The 21,441-nt window shown below is 45.9% G+C and overlaps 1 protein-coding gene across 5 annotated transcripts in view; it reads right to left on the reverse strand.

Moving 5' to 3' along the window:
* ARMC9 (armadillo repeat containing 9) overlaps nucleotides 1-21,441 on the reverse strand; it is a 182,821-nt gene that overhangs the window by 32,794 nt on the left and 128,586 nt on the right. For all 5 annotated transcript variants that reach the window (XM_018058243.1, XM_005676668.3, XM_018058256.1 and 2 more), the window contains exon 20: nucleotides 7,829-7,933. In XM_018058243.1, the coding sequence (XP_017913732.1) occupies nucleotides 7,829-7,933 (105 nt within the window). The remainder of the gene's footprint in view (nucleotides 1-7,828; nucleotides 7,934-21,441) is intronic.

Consider the following 21,441-nt stretch of genomic DNA (forward strand, 5'->3'; position numbering starts at 1 on the left):
TTTGTAACCATTGCCATAAGCCCCGGTGATCATCACCAGCAGGCTTCCTGACCCCAAATTAGGCAAAGATGCCCACCCCGGTAGTCACCCTACAGTGCCCTAACCAATCACCTAATGCCAACCTTCCAGCAGGAATTTTCTTTGTTTTGAGGCTATAAAAGTTGACTACTAACCCACGAAAACTGTCGACTCTCCCTGGTCTGTCAGGAGGTTGGTCCACTGCGCTCGCAGTGCCCACATTATCTCTGCTCTTTGTTCTTAATAAAATCACTCCCTTCTGAAATGCTCTGTGTCTGGAAATTCTTTTCCAACCCATGCAGATTACCTCAACAGCGTGTGGCAAGCCACTAGTTAATAAAACATTATTTTTCTGATGTTGGTACCTGTCTTTTTTTTTTTCCTTTACCTACTTGAAAAAATGGAACTACAGTTGATTTACAATGTTGTGTTAGTTTCAGGTACACAGTAAAGTGATTCAGTTATACATATATATATTCCTTTTTAGATTCTTTTCTATTATAGGCTATTATAAGATACTGGGTCTAAGTTCTCTGTGCCATATGGTAAATCCTTGTTGGTTATCGATTCATCAATTCTTAAAATTTGAATTTGTGATTTATTTCTCTAATTCTCACTCTGGATACTCGCTTTAATACCTAAACTTTATATTGTGTTGTTTTACAGAAGGCCTCCACAACCCTGTGACTGGAGGGCCCACAAAACCTGGATGCTCCCTTCTTCCTGATAGTCTGGGTGAAGGAAGGTGAAAGATGAGCCCTGGGTCTGGTAAGGCTGGATTCCTGGCTCTTTGCAGTTGAGCTCAATTCCAACCGACAAAGGAAAGATAAGACACAGAGATAATGGAAGGAGAACAGAGGGAGCGGTGGTTGTTGCTGGGTGGACAGAATTATTACGGTGGCTGTTTACGCCGTGTTTACTTTTGGCTTTTCAGTAATAAGCATGTACTTCATTTGTAATCATAAAAAGGAATCCCAGAAACAAACTGAAAAAGAAAAAGGACTTGGAATCTTTGGGGGCTGGGGCTCTCCCCACTGCTCATTTGGTTGGGTTTTCACAGAACATGGATTTTAAGTTAGTTCCAACTGACTTTTCAACCACAGGGTGAGGCAGAGCACAAATAATGGGTGGAAACGTGAGTAGAAAGCCCCCCAGGGACTTCCCTGGTGCTTCAGTGGCTAAGACTCGGCACTCCCAATGCAGGGGGCCTGGGTTCGATCCCTGGTCGGGGAACTAGATCCCATGTGCTGCAACTAAAGAGCCTGCATACTGCAACTAACAGCCGGCCCAGCCAAATAAATAAATACTAACAAGACAAAACAAAAAACCCAACGTGAAGACAAATTTGAAAAAAAGGAAAAAAAACAACTTGGAAACTACAGCCCTTCCTTTCCTGGTTTTGGTTTTGACTGAGTAAGACAGGGGCCCTGCCCCTTGGCGAGCTGCACCGACTTCCCGTGCGGAGGCCCATTCACCTGGAGGTCTGCACACGCGGCAGTGTGTTTCATGGCGCAGACTCTGGCAGAAGCACTGAGGGTGTAGTAAAGATGCAGATTCCCAGGGCCAGGGCCACACTCTGCCTCTGTGGGGGTGGGGCCAGGACTCCTGCTTTAGCCAGCTCTGTAAGAGAACTCTGGAAAACTAAGTGAACTTGGGGGAATAAGAAAGTGTGGAAAGGGAGAAGTCAGCGTTGACAACAGGCACCCCCCCGAAAACTGAGCCTGCGCTTAAACATCGTTGCCGTTGCTTCAATTTCAAGAAAAGCTATGACAAGCCTAGACAGCATATTAGAAACCAGAGACTTCACTTTGCCAGCAAAGGTCCGTCTAGTCAAAGCTACAGTTTTCCCAGCAGTTATATACAGATGCGAGAGCTGGACCATAAAGAAGGTTGAATGCCAAGGAACTGATGATTTCAAACTACGGTGCTTCTCTCAGAAGACTCTTGAGAGTTCCTTAGAGAGCAAGGAAATCAAACCAGTCAATCCTAAAGGAAATCAATCCTGAATATTCATTGGAAGGACTGACGCTGAAGCTGAAGCTCCAGTACTTTGGTTACTTGATGTGAAGAGTCAACTCATTGGAAAAGCCCCTGATGCTGGCAAAGACTGAGGGCAGGAGGAGAATGGGATGACAGGATGAGATGGTTGGATGGCATCATCGACTCAATGGACATGAGTTTGAGAAAGCTCCAGGAGATGGGGAAGGACAGGGAAGCCTGGCGTGCTGTAGTCCACGAGGTCTCAAAGAGTCTGACATGACTTAGCAACTGAATAACAACAGCGTTAGACCATAAAGTAACTTTGAATATTTCATACAGTCAGAGACTCTAAACTTTCAAACACAGTTCACTGGAAAATCAACAGCTCTCCCAGAAGACAGCACAGCTTAGCGGTGAAGAGCAAGCAGGCTCAAATAACACCTGAGCATGTTCCTCAGCCTTTCTCAGCCTCAGCTTCCTCATCTATAACATGCAATGTGAGCAGAATTCACCCCATTGTTGGTTGGGAAGATTAAATAAATGCAATCAGAAGTGTGAAGCAGTCAGCACAGGACTTGGCCCAGGACGCATGCCCAACTAATTTAAGACACACCTACGGCTGTTGTTAAAAGTAACTGAACAATAAATTTAAACTTCAAAATAAAAACAAAAAAACTGAGATTCTATGAAAAATACCTACAGCCCTTTAACCAAGGTATTGAGCATTAAGTGGCATAGTATGGATGATTCTGAATTAAGAATTATTAATTAAGACTCATTTAATTAAGACTTATTTGGCATAGTATGGATGATTTTTAAAAATTTAGACATAACCAAGCACGCAGAAGTTGGAAACTCATCAATCTTGCCCTGCTACTGAAGAAGAAACACAAAAGGGTGCTGTTCTTCACCAGAATTATGAGTAAAGGATACATTTGTCCCTGAGAATACACTGCTATTCTCAGGGACTCTCTGAGCTCCCTGTGGTTGTCAGTATTTTCATGGCCCCCAGGCTCTGCAGCGCTCAGTGCTGTCTGCTTATCCTTGAGGGGGTGCGGACAGGCAGCGAGTGCAGCCTTGTAGGGTTCAGGGGTGCCCATCAGTGCTCAGAAGGGGAGGAGCCATGAGTACAGGAATCCTAGGAAAGGGCTTCCTTTCACTCTCAGAACACCCTGAGCCACCCTCGTACTCCATCCTCACCCTCAACATGGCAGTTTTTCAGTCACTGGTGTGTACAATAACTACTCCTGAGATTATGGTAAGGGGATCTGGGATGGGGCCTAGATTCTATGTGAACCCACATTCAATGAGAAGCCCTGGGCCAGCCACACAGGACGAGAACCATCAACCCCCTGATCATTCTTCCCTGTTACCTCCAGCCCTCATCAATAGCACAGGTTTATCTGCTCTGTGTCCTCTTTTATAAACTTCTGGAAGATAACAGCTTGTCAGACTTCTCTAGGATTCTGTGGAATGTTCAGCAAATGACTCAGGTTCAATAAAATTTTTTTGAATACAGTTCTCAAAAAAGTCAACATTTTTCCACTGATCTTGATAGATCGCCCTGGTACATCAGAATGGGAGGTACAAGTTGTGCTTTGGGGGCACATTCCCTAGGGAAATGCAACTCCTATCTCTGGCAGGTTCCCTCCTTCGGCACAAGCAGTTAGCAGCCCCCATGTGAACAAGCGTACAGGGGCTCCCCCACCAACCCTCCCTAGTGTGAACCACTGGAGACCAAGGGGGGCAGGTGAGGGGAGCTGCAGTGCTGGCCAGCTGCCAATTTGAAATCAGGACTGGGTGTCTGGGACTTCTCTGGTGGTCCAGTGGCTAAGATTCCGTGCTCCCAATGCATGGGGCCTGGGGTTCAATCCCTGGTCAGGGAACTAGATCCCACATGCCACAACTAAGAGTTTCCACGTCACAGGTAAGGATCCCAGATCCCACATGGTGCAACTGAAACCTGGCACAGCCAAATAAAAAAAAGAAAAAGACCGGGTGACTAAGGGCAGCTAAGGAGATCTAAGAAACTAAGACACAAACAGAGGGTGTGCATATAACCTCAGTAATTATTGCTCGACAGTAAGTTTTCTAATAAAAACTTTACAGTGCTTCCACAGGGGATCCTCCGGTGACCGGGCCCGGTGGGTGGCATGGTGGCCGCTCACAGGTCTGTCCAGGTACTAACCCCAGGAACCTGGGCATATGTGGCTTGGTTTGGATAAAGAGTCTTTGCAAATTGTAGTTAAGTTGTTGCTGTTGTTTAGTTACTAGGTCATGTCTGCCTCTCTGCAACCCCATGGACTGTATCTTAGATTATCCTCAATCCAGTGACAGTGTCATTATAAGAGTGATGGTCATTATATCAATCCAGTGATGGTCATTGTAAGAGACAGAGAGAACACAGGGACTTCCCTGGTGGTCCAGTGGCTATGACTTTGTGCTCCCAAGGCAGGGAGCCTGGGTTCGATCCCTGGTTAGGGAACTAGATCCCACATGCCACAACTGAAAAAAAAGATTCCAAGTGCCACAACTAAGACCCAGCATAGGCAAATAAATTTTTTTTTTTTTTTAAGAGAGAGAACATAAAGAGAAAAGGAGACGGTTATTGGAGATGGAGGTAGAATGTGGAGGTCCACAGACACAAGTCAAAGAGGGCCTGCAGCTGCCAGAAGCTGCAAGAGCCAGAAGGGCTGTGGGACAACTTAATTTTGGATTTCTGGCCTCCAGAACCGGGACAGAACACATTTCTGTTATTTGAAGCCATCCAGTACAAATACACTGGGGCTTCCCGTCTCTGTACTGAGTTCTTTCTGTACTTCAGTCTTACCACTCACATTGCCACTGAAAACAGACTGACACCGATGAGATAAACAAGCATGTGTGCAACTTTTCTAAATATTTCCTTCTGGTAAAAAGAACAGTACCTATGCATTAAGGAGATTTAGAACTACAGACTGTGGTAAAGTGACGCCATTTCCGGATGCCATTAAGTCAGGCCACTGGCTGATTTCAAAACTCTGTCCCTTCTGCGTCTTGTCAACCTGCATGATCCAGCTGGGAGTCACAGCATGTTCAGGGTCTTGTTTTTGTTGTTGCTGTTAAAAATCTTCAGTTAACAAGTTAACATCTCAGCCACGGCATTTCATTGTGCAGAGGTGCTAAAAGCTATTAGGGAAGGGGCCATGGTGGGGTTTCCGTCTGAACATCCCTGCTTGTGTGCTGGGAAGACCCAGCATCTGAGGGCTGTGTTCTCAACAGCTCCACCACCACCCTCTAGAGAAGCCCCCCTAGCGTGCCTTCTGCTTTTCTCACCATCTTGCTTTTCCACATGCATATCCTCTCCAGTGCTGCTCCGTCCTTCCTGACAAAGCCAGTGTCCTCCCAGACGTCAGGGCTCAACGACTCCCATCATCAGTTCGGAACCCGGGTGCCTCATTCCCCACCCTTCTCGAGCACCTCCCCGCTTGACCTCCATCTGCGGTCAGTTAGGGTCCTTTGATCCCTGAGTCGTTCTGAGGGGTAGTGGTGCTTGTCCATGACTGGGGGCCAGTGGTCACCCAGCTTCCTACGTCATCTCCCTTCTTTCATCCACTCTTGCCCCTCTATGTCCTGCTTCACAAAGCAGCCCGAGTGAAAACAGAAGTTAATGTAGTAAAACATGAATCAAACTGAGTCACTCCCCTGCTCTGCACCCTCTGACAACCCCAGCTCATGCAGGGTAAACTCCAAAACCCTTACCAACAATGCCCTCATGCCCAGCCCTTGGCTGTCCTCCAAACTCAAGTTCTGCCAGCATACACTGGCTCCAGCCGGGAGCCCCTGGAAATTCCACAATGAGGTGACCAGGGAGACCAGCGCTCAGGACGAGGTGATGAGGGCCTGGGTGGGGCAGCAAGGGGAATGGACAGGCTTTCTGCTTCCGCCTGCCCCTGTGAAAGCGCACGCACCTGCACCCACCATCTTTTTCCTTCCCAAGTCACTGTCTCTGCTTCAGCTGTTGAGAGCCTGGCTCCCAGCTCCAATGCTGACCTGCCCAATCTGAGAAGACTTCAGGGTCCACATAACTGACCCAGTCAACCACCAGCATCAGAATTTCAGGAGTCCCTTTTAAAGCCTTCACTCCCATGTGCTCAGCTGTCCGTCACGGGGCTTCAGTCTGAGCTGGCCTCAATCTTTGCATCTGCTCCTCCTTTCAGATCTTTCTTAGCTTTGAGCACCCACTGCTCACCCGTGCACTCTCGGATCGAGGTTCCGTGACGCTGCCATCCTCTCCCAGCCAACCGGTAGCTCCCCCAACTCACACCTACCCCATGGGTCCCACAGCAGCAAAGTCTTTGGGGAGCTCAGATCATGGTCCCTCACAAACGTGTGACTCCACAGGCCTCTCAAAGCTTCGACTGACTACTCAACCCATCTGGAAAGATCTCTCCCTCCTGTTTTCCATGGCACTGTTTTCTCCTGGTTCTCCTCAAGCCTCTCTGACTATTCACCTTTCTGTCCATCTCAGGGGCCACCTTTCGTCTTCCCCTACTCCCGATGTGCTGGTGGGCCCTCTGTATTCAGCCCCGTCCCCCTCCCTGTCCACCCTCTGCCTCAGTGGGTGACTTCATCTGGTCTGATGGTTTTGGCCATCCCCTATGTGCTGGTCCATCTAGTCAAAGTTATGGTTTTTCCAGTAGTCATGTATGGATGTGAGGGCTGGACTATATAAAGAAAGCTAAGTGCCAAAGAAATGATGCTTTTGAACTGTGGTGTTGGAGAAGACTTTTAAGAGTCCCTTGGACTGCAAGGAGATCAAACCAGTCAATCCTAAAGGAAATCAGTCTTGAATACTCATTGGAAGGACTGATGCTGAAGTTGAAACTCTAATACTTTGGCCACCTGATGGGAAGAACTTACTCCTTGGGAAATCCCCTGATGAAGGTAGGAGGAGAAAGGGATGATAGAGGATGAGATGGTTGGATGGCATCACCGACTCGATGGACATGAATTTGAGCAAGCTCCGGGAGTTGGTGATGGACAGGGAGGCCTGGCGTGCTGCAGTCATGGGGTCGACAAAGAGTCGGACATGACTGAGCGACTGAACTGACTGGACTGTTTGCTGATGATTGACAAACCTGCAGCAGTCTTCCCTTCTCATAGAGAAGGCACAAAAAACCCAAGGATCTAGATGGGTAAATGATTACTCCTAAGGATGGGCATTGAGAAGGAAATGGCAACCCACTCCAGTGTTCTTGCCTGGAGAATCCCAGGGACGGGGGAGCCTGGTGGGCTGCCGTCTATGGGGTCGCACAGAGTCGGACACGACTGAAGTGACTTAGTAGCAGCAGCAAGGATGGGCATGGGGCTTCCCAGGTGGTGCTAGTGGTAAGAACCTGCCTGCCAATGCAGGAGACATAGATTTGATCCCTGGGTTGGGAAGACCCCCTGAAGGAGAGCACAGCAAGAATGCCTGGAGAGTCCCATGGACAGGTGGGCTACAGTCCATAGGGTCACAAACAGGTGGACACAACTGAAGCGACTTAGCACGCATGCACACACACAAGGACGAGCATACCTTTAGACATTGCGAAGGCTCTAGAGTGTGCCTTTTAGCTATACTCTAACCGTCTTCTGTTTGCCAGTGGGTCTGTTTAGGATAGTAACTAGGGCCACTGTGCCCTTTAGGGCCCCTGGAAGCAAGCTGGCCATGACGGAACTTCTCATAAACCCAGTATCATAACAGATCAAGCCAAATCCTCGTGTGTTACTATAAACACTTAAGTCCATCAACAGCCCATCTCTCCTTTCTATTATGGGGTCCCCACTTCCTTCACATGGTACTTACTCCCAAGTACTCCGTGGTCAGAAGCTTCTCCCCCGAGAGCTCTCCAAGCTGGGGCTGGATCAGTTCGTCTTTGTCCAGATCAGCTTCCATAGTGTCATGGTCCTCCTGTTTCAAAGGAGACATGAAGTGAGAGCTCTGACCCCGCTGGCAAGTCCCCAGAGGGTGGCTCTCTCAGCAGCCACCAGTCGTGAAATGGGAGGGCCTTGGGTTGGCACTTCAAGGGTCTCAAGGGCAGAACGCCCTCTGCTCATGACCTCCATGAAGATGAAAAGGAAAATGCCAACCCACCTCTTTAAGAAGTCTCATGCCTAATGACCACTTCCATGACCACAGGTGGGAACAGATTCAACAAGATGCTACTGAATGGTCTCTGCTAGTTACAGTTCTCAGAATGTTTTTCTCTGTGAGGTCAAGACCATGTGAACCAGCCAGCCTACAAATAACTATTAAGCCCCTCCATATGCACAGGCCTTACAGGGGATACCAAACTGTATACTGTAGGCTTGTTCTTCTCATGAAGTTTACAGTCTGTAAGTGAAAAGACTCAATAAAAAGATAAGAGTTGTTCTGCTTCCAAGAAGAAGGAGTGGACATCTTTTCCCCTGTTGCTCCCACAAAGCAAAACCAAAAATACTGGACATTATGTACGAAATAAACCTAGGAGACCCTGAAAGGTGGCAAGGAGGAGGCAGACTGGCTGGCTGTTCTGGGACACAAGGAATGAAAGGTGGTGAGTCCCCGGCTTTACTTTTTGCCTTAGAGATTCTAGGCTTGGCATTGAAGAAGGCAGCAACCCAGAAATGAGAATGGGAAGACAAACGCTTGCCCTTTCTAGCCAAAGAACCAGCAAAGGGGGGTGCCCAGTGTGATGGGACTTTTAGACACTAAGCAGACACCGGAGCAAACACTGTCACCCCTCCTGCCCAACCAACCCCCAAGCACACCAGCAAAGGAGCTGGGACTTCTGCCCTCGCCAGGCTGTGACATCACTGTGGGGGGGGGGGTGATATCAGAGAAGGACAAGTAGGGAGGGGGAGTTTTGACCCTGCTGGGTGGTAATGAGCCACTCCACACCCCCGCACCAGGGAGAGAAGGGACCTGGTGGAGAGCCTGGACTTCCATCCCCACTTGGCGGTAGTGAGATGTCCTGTCCCCCAACTGGGGATGGGGTCAGAGGAGCCCTGGTGAGACTACAGATGTCCACCACTGCCTTGTCTCTCCACGCTCCTGCGGTGTCGGGGGGCCGTGTGGGGAGCAGTAATGCGCCGTTCCTATGGCAGAAGCCTCGTAGGGATGGAGAACTCCCACCCCCATTCTGCACTAACGAGGAGTCTCCTCCCTGCTCCCCCTCCACTGGGTCTCCACAGAGACCACGGGCAGAATCTGGACTTTTACGCACTTCTAACAGTAATGAAGAGGAGCCTCTGCTCTCCTGCCAGAGCAGCATCAGAGGAAGCCAGATAAAACAGAAGATTTACACACGACAAAAGTTTCATCACACAGTATCCAAAGTATCGGGGTTTAAATTAAAAAATCACTCATCATACCAGGCATCAGAGTTCTCAAACTGAATTAAGAGAAAAACGATAGATGCCAATTTCAGGATACAGAGATGTTAGGATTATCTGAAAAAAATTTAAAGGATCCATCATAAAAATGCTTCAATGAGCAATCACAAACACTTTTGAAACAAATGAAAGAAACAAAGTCTTGGGGTTTCCCTGGTGGTCCAGTGGCCAACACTCCAAGCTCCCGTTGCAGGGCACCTGGGTGTGAACTGGGTCCCACATGCTGCAGCTAAAAAGATCCTGAATGCTGCAATAAAGATCGAAGATCCCATGTGCTGCAACTGAGACTCAGTGCAGCCAAACAAATAAATAAATAAAAATAAATATTAAAACAACAACTAAAAAAACCCCAGCAAGTCTCAAGAGCATAGAAAAGGAAGAACAAAGTAAACCCAGGGCAAGCAAAATGAAGGCAACAATAGAGACAAGAGCAGGAATCAATGAAAAGGAAAACAGAAAACAAAAGAGAAAATTGGTGAAACTACAAGCTGGCTCTGAAAAGATGAATATAATTGTCAAACCTCTAGTGAGACTGACAAAGAAAAGAGACGTAAGTTACTGATATCAGGTGTGAAATAGAAGCTATCACTACAGACCTGCAGACATCAAAAGGGGTGGGAGGGAGAGGGGGTATGTATATTTATGGCTGATTCACATTGTTGAATGGCAGAAACCAATACAACATTGTAAAGCAATTATCTTCCAATTAAAAATAAATTTTAAAAAAGGATAATAGGGACTACTATGAGCAACTACATAAATTTGACAATTTAGATAAGAAACACAAATTATTACATTCTCATAACCTGAGTAATCTTATAACTATTAAGAAAATTGAATTCATAATTTTAGAATCTCCCCCAAAGAAATCTCCAGGCCCACATAGTTTCACTGGAGAATTCTATCAGACTTTTGAAAAAAAAGTAACATCACTTCATGGCAAATAGACGGGGAAACAATGGAAACAGTGACAGATTTTATTTTTATTTTTAAAAATTTATGTATTTTAATTGGAGGCTAATTACAATATTGTAGTGGTTTTTGCCATGCATTGACATGAATCAGCCATGGGTGTACATGTGTTCCCCATTCTGAACCCCCCTCCCACCTCCCTCCCATCCCATCCCTCAGGGTCATCCCAGTGCACCAGCCCTGAGCACCCTGTCTCATGCATGGAACCTGGCTGGCAATCTGTTTCACATGTGATAATATACGTGTTTCAATGCTATTCTCTCAAATCATTCCACCCTTGCCTTCTCCCAGAGAGTCCAAAAGACTGTTCATTATATCTGTGTTTCTTTTGCTGTCTTGCATATAGGGTCATCGTCACCATCTTTCTAAATTCCATATATATGCATTAGTATACTGTATTGGTGTTTTTCTTTCTGATTTACTTCACTCTGTATAATAGGTTTCAGTTTCATCCACCTCATTAGAACTGATTCAAATGTATTCTTTTTGATGGCTGAGTAATATTCCATTGTGTATATGTACCATAGCTTTCTTATCCATTTGTCTGCAGATGGACATCTAGGTTGTTTCCATGTCCTGGCTATTATAAACAGTGCTGCGATGAACATTGGGGTACACGTGTCTCTTTCAATTCTGGTTTCCTCAGTGTGTATGCCCAGCAGTGGGATTGTTGGGTCACATGGCAGTTCTATTTCCAGTTTTTTAAGGAATCTCCACACTATTTTCCATAGAGGCTGTACTAGTTTGTATTCCCACCAACAGTATAAGAGGGTTCCCTTTTCTCTGCACCCTCTCCAGCATTTATTGTTTGTAGACTTTTGGATGCAGCCATTCTGACTGGCGTGAGATGGTACCTCATTGTGGTTTTGATTTGCATTTCTCTGATAATGAGTGATGTTGAGCATCTTTTCATGTGTTTGTTAGCCATCTGTATGTCTTCTTTGGAGAAATGTTTGTTTAGTTCTTTGGCCCATTTTTCGATTGGGTCGTTTATTTTTCTGGAATTGAGCTGCAGGAGCTGCTTGTATATTTTAGAGATTAATTCTTTGTCAGTTGTTTCGTTTGCTATTATTTTCTCCCATTCTGAAGGCTGTCTTTTCACCTTGCTTACAGTTTCCTTCATTGTGCAAAAGCTTTTAAGTTTAATTAGGTCCCATTTGTTTATTTTTGCTTTTATTTCCATTACTCTGGGAGGTGGGTCATAGAAAAGATCCTGCTGTGATTTATTTCACAGAGTGTTTTGCCTATGTTTTCCTCTAGGAGTTTTATAGTTTCTAAAAATATGGAACACTTCACGAATTTGCATGTCATCCTTGCACAGGGGCCATGCTAATCTTCTCTGTATCGTTCCAATTTTAGTATATGTGCTGCTGAAGCGAGCACGACAGACTTTATTTTCTTGGGCTCCAAAATCACTGCAGGTGGTGACTGCAGCCATGAAATTAAAAGATGCTTGCTCCTTGGAAGAAAAGCTATGACCAACCTGGACAGCATATTAAAAAGCAGAGACATTACTTTGTGAACAAAGGTCCATCTAGTCAAAGCTATGGTTTTTCCAGTAGTCATGTATGAATGTGAGAGTTGGGCTATAAAGAAAGCTGAGCACTGAAGAATTGATGCTTTTGAACTGCAGTGTTGGAGAAGACTCTTGAGAGTCCCTTGCACTGCAAGGAGATCAAACCAGTCAATACTAAAGAAAATCAGTCCCGAATATTCATTGGAAGGACTGATACTAAAGCTGAAACTCCATACTTTGGCCACCTAATGCAAATAACTGACTCCTTGGAAAAGACCCTGATACTGGGAAAGATTGAGGGCAGGAGGAGAAGGGGACAACAGGATGAGATGGTTGGATGGCATCACTGACTGGATGGACATGAGTTTGAGCAAGGTCTGGGAGTTGGTGACAGACAGGGAAGCCTGGCGTGCTATAGTCCATGGTGTCGCAAAGAGTCAGACAGGACTGAGCGATTGAATTGAACAGAACATCAATTTTATCCAATGTTCTCCAGAAAATAGAAGAGGAAGAAATATTTCCTAATTCATTTTATGCATTACCCTGGTACCAAAACTAGACAATGATAATATCTTCATAAAAAGAAGTGTGTGGATGTATACTCAGTAATGTCCAACTCTTTGTGATTCTGTGGATCGTAGTCTGCCAGGCTCCTCTCTGTCCATGGGATTTTCCAGGCAAGGATACTTGAGTGGGTTGCCATTTCCTTCTCCATGGGATCTTCCCAACCCAGGGATCGAATCTGCAACCCCTGTGCCTCCTGCATTGGTAGGCAGATTCTTTACCACTTGAGTCACCTGGGAAGAAATACTTGGGTATAAATCTAACCAAATACGTATAGGACTTGTATGCTGAGAACTACAAAACACTAATGAAAGAAATCAAAAAGGTTTAAATAAATGGAAAGACAAATCTTGTTCATGAATTAGAAACCCAACATAGAACTTCCCTGGTGGTCCAGTGATTAAGAATCCGCCTTGCAATGAAGGGGATGCAGGTTTGATCCCTGGTTTGGGAACTAAGATCCTACATGCGGAGGAGCAACTAAGCCCATGCCTGGCAACTACAGAGCCCAAGCACTCTGGGACCTGCACGCCACAGCTAGAGGTTCATAGGCCTGACGCAACAAAGATCCCATCTGCTGCAGCTAAGAACTAACACAGCCAAATAAATAAATACATATTGAAAAAAGAAACCCAACATAGTTAAAATGTCAGTTCTCCTCAAGTTGATATATAAGTTCCATGTAGTTTCTATAAAAATTCCAGCAGGATTTTTCTGTAGATGGACCCAAGACTATTCTAAGATTTATATGGAAGGACAAAGGAAGTCAAATAGCTAAGATAATTTTGAAAAAGAAGAATAAGGGAGAGGAATCAGTTTACTAGATTTCAGGACATTATTGTTGACAAAGATCACTGCCTGTTATTTCAGTAAATGAAGGATGTGTGTGTACCTAGTTACTAAGCTCGATTCAACTCCTGTGAGCCCATGGACTGTAGCCCACCAGGCTCCTTTGTCCATGCGATTTCCCAGGCAAGAGTACTGGAGTGGGCTGCCATTTCCTTCTCCAGGGGATCTTCTTGACCCAGGGATTGAATCCATGGCTCCAGCCACATCTCCTGCATTGCAGGTGGATTCTTGACCACTGAGTCACCGGGGAAGCCATCAGTACTCACAGAGCTATCAGCCAGTGAAGCTGGTTCTACACAGTTAAGATGACTATCACAGGAGTAATTTCAACAAGTCCAGACACTTGCATCTTCCCAGACACAGAAAAGCACTAAAATCATTAACTTGAGATGTCTAGTAAAACTCCTATTATAGCTGGCTCCTCCCTTATCTCTTTGGAACAATTCTTCAGAGCTGTCTGAGAGGCTGTCTCTCAGGCTATAGTCCTCAGGAAGGTCCCAAATAAAACATAACTCTTAACGTTCAGGCTGTGCATTTTTTTTCCAGTTGACATTATGCATGTACTAGAATTACGATGGATAATCTTGATACTGGCAGAGAGAGAGAGACATACAGATCAACTGGACAGAGTAGAGAACTTCAAAACAGACCTGCACAAATATGTCCGACTGATTTTTGACAAAGATGCAAAAGTAACTCAACAGAGGAAGGACAGTCTTTTCAATAAGGAGTGCTGGAGTAACTGGATATGCACAGGGAAAAAAATGAACCTTACACTAATTCTCACACCTTATAATATAAAATAATAACTCCAAATGGACTATGGACTTACATGCAAAACTATCAAATCATCAGAAAAAAAAAAAAAAACAGGAGAAAATCTTTAGGATCTATGGGAAAGCAAAGGGTTCTTATACTTGAAGTACAAAAGGAAAATTTGATAAGTGGGAGTTTTATTGAAATTTTAAAAGCTTTTGTTCTCTGAAAGACCCTGTTGAGAGGACAAAAAGAAAAGCTATAGACAGGGAGAAAATATTTGGAAACCATGTACCTGAAAAAGGACTAGTATCTAAATATATAAAATATATAAAGAACTCTCAAAACTCAGCAGTAAGTCCCCCAAACAGTCCAATTAGAAAATGGGCAAATATATGAAGAGCCATTTCACTAAAGAGGACATGTGGATGACAAATAAGCACAAGAAAATGCTCAACATCATTCACCATTAGGAAAATGTAAATTAAAACCACAATAAGTCACTCCATACTTATCAGAATGGCTAAGTTAAAAAAGAGTAACAATATCAAAAGCTGGTGAGGATGCAGAGAAAGTAGATCTCTTCCTAGCGGGAACACAAAGCTGGTACAGCCACTCTGGTACACAGTTTGGCAGTTTCTTAAAAAGCTAAACATGCGACTACATACAACCCACAAGTATGTTCTTAGGCATTTATCCTAGAGAAACGGAAACTTACTGTCACACAAAAATCTGCATATGAATGTCCACAGCAGCTTTATCTGTAGAAACCAAAACCTGGGAACAACAGACGTTGTGCCATAGGAGAAGGGTAAACAAACTGTGGTCCAGCCACACCATGAGCTATTGACCACATGCGCACCTGGATGAAGCTCCAGTGAAATACGCTGTATGAAAAAAGGCAGTCCTTAGTGGTTACATACTATATGACTCCATTTACATAACATTCTCGAAACAACAAAACTCTGAAAATGGAGAACAGATTAGTGGCTGCCAGAGTTTAAGGAGTAAATCGGGTGTGACTGTAAAAGGGATCCGGTGGTTACAGAAATCTTCTGGCTCTTGAACACATCCATGTTAATACCCTGGCGGTTGTTATACTGTAGTTTTGTATAATGTTAGCAGTGGATGGTGGAGAAGGCAATGGCTACCCACTCCAGCACGCCAGGCCTCCCTGTCCTCAAACTCACTCCATTGAGTCCGTGATGCCATCCAACCATCTTATCCTCTGTCTTTCCCTTCTCCTCCTGCCTTCAATCTTGTCTGGAAAATCCCATGGGCGGAGGAGCCTGGTGGGCTGCAGTCCATGGGGTCCCTAAGGGTCGGACACGACTGAGTGACTTCACTTTCACTCTTCACTTTCATTCATTGGAGAAGGACATGGCAACCCACTCCAGTGTTCTTGGCTGGAGAATCCCAGGGAGAGAGCCTGGTGCGCTGCTGTCTATGGGGTTGCACAGAGTCGGACACGACTGAAGCAACTTAGCAGTAGCAGCAGCAGCAGCAGCAGTGGATGGAACTGGGTAAAAGGTATACAAGATTTTTCTCTATTATTATGTGAATCTACAATGATCTGAAAAAAAAAAGTTTTCAAATATATAAAAAGAGAGGAGTTAAAAACCAAATAATAGTATATATGATAATAATAGTAAATAATAATCGTATATATATGATGGTGTTGGAGCAGACTCTTGAGAGTCCCTTGGACTGCAAAGAGATCAAACCAGTCCATGACTGATGTTGAAGCTGAAACTTCAATTCTTTGGCCACCTGATGTGAAGAACTGACTCATTTGAAAAGACCTTGATGCTGGGAAAGATTGAAGGCAGGAGGAGAAGGGGATGACAGAGGATGAGATGGTTGGATGGCATCACGGACTCAATGGACGTGAGTTTGAGGACAGGGAGGCCTGGCGTGCTGCAGTCCATGGGGTCGCAAAGAGTTGAACACGACTGAGCGACTGAACTGAACTGAACTGAGTATATATGAACTGTCTCCAGCCTGCGTCTAATCAAATGCCAGCTGGCACTGGGGAAGCTGTGGCACTCTCCCCGATTCTCTGCCAGCACTTTGGAGACTACACTGTCCTCTGTAGGTTAAATTATGAAGATCCATACAAGACAGACCAGGGACTTCCCAGTTGTTAAGTCCAGTTGTTGAGACTTCATGCTCCTAGTGCAGGGGGCACAGGTTCAATTCCTGCTCAGGGAGCTAGAGCCCACGTGCTGCAAGTAAGCCCCGGGGCAGTCGAATAAACACGTGAATTAAAATAAGTTATAAACAGATAGATAACACAAAACTGACTATCCCGTCACCTGACTGAGGTGGGATCCAAGGAAAGAATGTGTCTGTGTGAGGGGAGCTGGCCTGCTGTGGAGTGAGGCCAGAGAAAGGAAGAGGCTCTGGAGGAGCAGCAGGCCCAGGGCCCGGCAGTCTCAGGGCAGAGGGCTGCCCCAGGCCGGCATGTCTGGGTGACAAGGGTCCCTGACATCCTCAAGCCAGGCCTTCTCCTGAATCTTCACCCACTCAACCACGTGGAATTTGCTTCCTCTAAAACTTGCCAACAGGAAGAGGAATCTCTGCTCTGCAAACCTAAGTACCTGTCCTTATTTCCAAGCTGATTCCTAGCCATTTTGGTGAATGTGATTTATCTGAGTCAGTTTCCAAAGGATACCAAAGCTCCCAGTTCCCGTGAGGACTGCCTTTGCGGGGTTGGGGCAGGGAGGCTGTTCCAGGGTGCATCCCTGTCTCCACAGGTCTCTTCACCACACGGTCAGTCAGTGCCACCTGCCACCACTAGACCCTGTCACCCTGGGGTGGGGCGGGGGGCAAGGGGGAGGCTGTCTTAGGAAAAGGGGATTCGACTTATCCTAGGTGGCCCCCAGAGCAGACCAGAACCAGCAGACTCAGGAAGGTTCCAGTCCACCCTGGAGCATGTCCTCGCCCTCCGCGCTGTCTTACTCGCTGCGGGGGCTGCTGAGGAAACGCTACCCACTCCAGCTTACATGCAAGCATGGAGGAAGCCTCTGTGCACTTCCACAGCACTCCACCTCAGCTCTCACAAGGACTCCGTGGGGCTTCCTTTCATGACACCTGCTTTGTGTGATGTGGAACCTGAGCTGGAGAGGCGTGACAAGCCCACAGGGAGAGCCTGGCCTGGAGGGGGAGGTCTGGACTCTAAGCTCAGGGCAGCCCCCTTCATCCAGAACTTTCTGACTCAAGACCTGGGGCCCTGCAGAGAAGCCTGTTTCCAGGGAGGCGCAGGCTGGACCTCAATGCCTGGTGGAGATTGAGCACAACGGGGTAGAGAGAGGGGAGAGGAGGGCCAAGGGCTGGATCCGCACCCCCACCCTCCATTCCTCTCCCAATCCCCCCAGCCCACCCCGCCCCACCTCGTCCTCTCTCTTTCCATCCATCCTGTCTCATCGTGGATGGAGAACCCATTCTTGACTGAACTGGAACACCAGGTTCATGGTCATTCAGCCCCTTGTCCTGATCATTCTCCATGCAAGGGCTACTGCCTTCTTTTGCTGTTCACCTGAGTTGGCAGCTCTGCCAAGTGTGGTGTACCCGCCATCCTGAAATTTCACTCGGGGTTCCTTAAAGGTAATGCTATGTGAGGCCCTACCCGAGGTCAGGTCTGGGACAGCCAGGTAAGGTTTTGCTGCTGCCTGGGCTACGAGTTTAGCTTTACTTAAAACACCAGCATCTTGGTGATCAAATAGTGTGTACATTATATGACTATTTTAGGAAAATGACTGCTCTTTGTGGATGAAGCACTGGGCTCTGTGGTCAGAGTGAGTGGCAAAGGGTGCTGGGCAGTGGAGTAGGATTTCATTTCTTTTCTAGGGAACGAAGCCGTGGAGGCACCAGCTGGCAATAGGCATGTGAATCACAGTTTCACAGAAGTATTGGTGATACACCACTTCCCTGCCAGGATGAAATAGGAGACCTTAAGAAACAAAACAAACGTCCACATTCCATTTCAATGAAAAATAAAAGGTCAATGGCTAAGCTTAATCAACGCTAGCAAAAGTATTTCTCTACTCTGGACAACAAGTACATATGTAAGACACTCACTTGCAAATACACAAACTAACAAACATATTCTCAGTCATAAGTTAAAGCCTGACTTACTAACTTCTTGTTGATGTTTGACAGAAAACAGTAAAATTCTGTAAAGCGATTATTCTTCTTAAAAAACAAATTAATTAAAAAACAAATTAGTAAGAGATTCACTGAGATATTCAATTTTTTTTTAAAGCAAATTGATGCTTTTAAAAAAAAATTGAAAGTACTTCATAGTTAAATTCGTTGATAACTGATACACTTTGGAAAACACAGGACAGTTTCTATATTGGCTCCCTAATATATACGACTCTGTAGAAGTTAACATAAGTCAGAGAGTCATATGCAAGTGTGGGGCCCGAGAAAGAACCAGGGCACCTCAGCCAGCCTGCTTCCACCTGGAGACTTTACTTCTGCCACAGTTTTTCTTTTGCCAACATACAGGCAAATACACTGGGTGCTTTCAAGAATATCATGTTAGTGTAAGATGCAGAAATGTGAGAAAATGGATGTGAAAGTCATTATTAAATGGATAGGTCCTGGTTAAGAGAGTTAGTAGTGAGGCTCTGATTAGACCTGATTCTTATCAGTGCCTGAGCTTCTCCCTCCAGCAAATGCAATCATTTAAAATCCTGCCCCTTTAAAATCAGGACTTACTGACTAAGGAAATTTCTTAAGTTTTCCATATGCTGTATACACATAAACAAGTCACTGTCATGGTTTTTCTAAGAAACACTGATATCAGCAAAAAGGAAACAGAGGCATCGTCAAGACTCCTGAAACGTAAAGAACAGAAGGAAAAGGAGCTGTACTGGAGGAGCTGGAAGGTGCTATTAAACAGAGTTGTTGCTGTTGAGTTGCTGAGTCCATTCTCGGCAACCCCAGGGACTGCAGCCTGCCAGGCTTCTCAGTGATAGTATTTCCCAGGCAAGAATATGGGAGTGGGTTGCCATTTCCTTCTCCAGGGGATCTTCCCGATCCAGGGATCGAACTCTCATCTCCTGCATTGGCAGGTGGATTCTTTACCACTGAGCCATCAGGGAAGCCTTTAACTTCCATACTATTGAGGCAAGAGCTTAATTCAATACTAGTCTGTTTCCAGCAACACTTGGGAAACCAGATGCAGAGGGAGGTACGGGAAGGCAGAGGAAATCATGAGATGTGGTGGGAAATGTAAAGAGAGAGCCCATAAAACTGACGCCTGCTGAAAGCAGGGCACTGGGCTCACCTGTGCCGTTGGGGCCGAGTGGGTGGAAACCACTGAGGACGTGTCAGAAGTTTCTGAAATGGGCACACCTAGGAGACACTCAGGGATGACCTTACAGCTTCAGCCTTCTCTCTGGGACAGGAGAGACTACTTTCTACCAGTTTTCCCCGATTTAAGTGGGTTTCACTTGTGTAGAAACAGTACCAGCCACACTGCTGGCTTCCCTGGGCTGCTTGTGAATTCCAAACAACGCATATTTTGCAATCTACCTTGTGAAGTAAGCAGGTGATGGATAAGGAGTGCTTGGAGAATAAATGCCTCATTAGGGTGGGTTTTAAATACCATTGTCGGGAGGAATTTTACTAAAATTACTGGTCTTTATGTACTTGGGCAGAATGCATCAGATTACTAAAGGGAGAGCCCAAGGATAACTGATCACGTCAAGAAATTAAGAATGCCTCAATAAAAAAGGCACTTGAGCTGAGAAGAATTTAGATGCTCTAATACGAAGCTTCCCCATAGTGGCTCGGTGATCTTATGACACTACAAGATTCTTAACTGAAGGCTTTAGATACATAATACTCCAGACAAACCAGATTCTAAGCAGTTGGCCTGAAAGCAAAACTAAGGTTGACCACTAAATGCATTTGAAAACTCAGATTCTTGCAGATACAATGCAGAGCACAGAATGTATTCAAGTCGTTTTACATATGACAAGCGAAAGTATCGAGTGTGTTTTCCACTTGAAATAATTATAGGACTTCTAGCAGCAGTTTAAACTTGAGATACCTTCTCAGACCCTGAATTGGAAATCTTGCTCTTTGTAAAAATAAGGAAAAAACACTCCACATGGGAGAGAAAGGGTGGACCAAGGTGACCAGGTAGGCAGTGTAACCAACCTATTTCCCCTAGCATAATGGATTTTTTTCCAATTTTGCAGCTTTCTTTTACGTGCGTTCCAGGACTGCGGATGCAAGCAGGTTCTGAGCCCTGGAGGACTTGTTTTGAGGCTGAGCTGTTCTAAACAGCAACTTCCCATCCACAAAATGACATTCCTGGGGGGCAACGACAGCTGGTTTGACAGCCAGCCCAGTTCATTAACTAACCACATTATAGAAACCAGATAATCCGTAACACCCTTCGCTTCCTTGGTTCTTCTAATCCAAGGCTTTAGCTGCCCAGTTTGCTTGCTTAAACTTCCCTGAAGTCTATGTGAAAATGACAAGACAGGTGGAAATGACAGTAGTGTTGCTCTGAGAGAAAGTGAAAAAGAAAATGAAAGTGTTAGCTGAGCAGTCGAGTCTGGCTCTTTGCGATCCCACGGACTGCAGTCCACCGGGCTCCACTGTCCATGGGATTCTCCAGGCAAGAATACTGAAGTGGGTTGCCATTTCCTTCTCCAGGAGAATCTGGAGACTCCCCAACCCAGGGATCAAAGCCGCATCTTCTGTGTCTCCTGCATTGCAGATGGATACTTTACCACTGAGCCACAGGAGAAGACCTGAGAGAGGCCGAGCTTACAAAAATATGTCACACAGAGAATCAGAGGAGACTGGGAGGCTCAGCAACTCTGGAAGTGAAAGACAGTAGAAAGACTTGGTGGGACAGAGGGAGGGGGCCACCATCACAGCAGTGTCTAGGCACCGTGCTGAAGGCAGACAAGAGGACTCAGGTGACTGAGTTCCTTCTTCGATTTTAAAAAATTAATTATTTTTAAATTTTTGGCTGTGCTGGGGCTTCGTTGCTTTGCAAGGGCCTTCTCTAGTTGCAGAGAGCGGGGGTACTCTTTCTCTAGTTGCAGAGAGCGGGGGTTGTGGTGCATGGACTTATTGTGGTTGCTTCTCTCGTAGCGGAGCACAGGCTCCAGCCACTCGGGCTCCAGGGGTTGTGGCACCCAGGCTCGGTAGTTGCTGACTCTGGGCTCTAGAGCGCAGGCTCCGTAGTTGCTGACTCTGGGCTCTAGAGCGCAGGCTCCGTAGTTGCTGACTCGGCTCTAGAGCGCAGGCTCCGTCGTTGTGGCTTAGCTGCTCCTGTGAGGCATGTAGAATCTTCCCAGACCAGAGATCGAACTGCACTGGCAGGCGGTTTCGTATCCACTGCACCACGAGGGAAG

This window comes from Capra hircus, chromosome 2 (assembly GCF_001704415.2).
Source record: "Capra hircus breed San Clemente chromosome 2, ASM170441v1, whole genome shotgun sequence".
Taxonomy (NCBI): Eukaryota; Metazoa; Chordata; class Mammalia; order Artiodactyla; family Bovidae; genus Capra; species Capra hircus.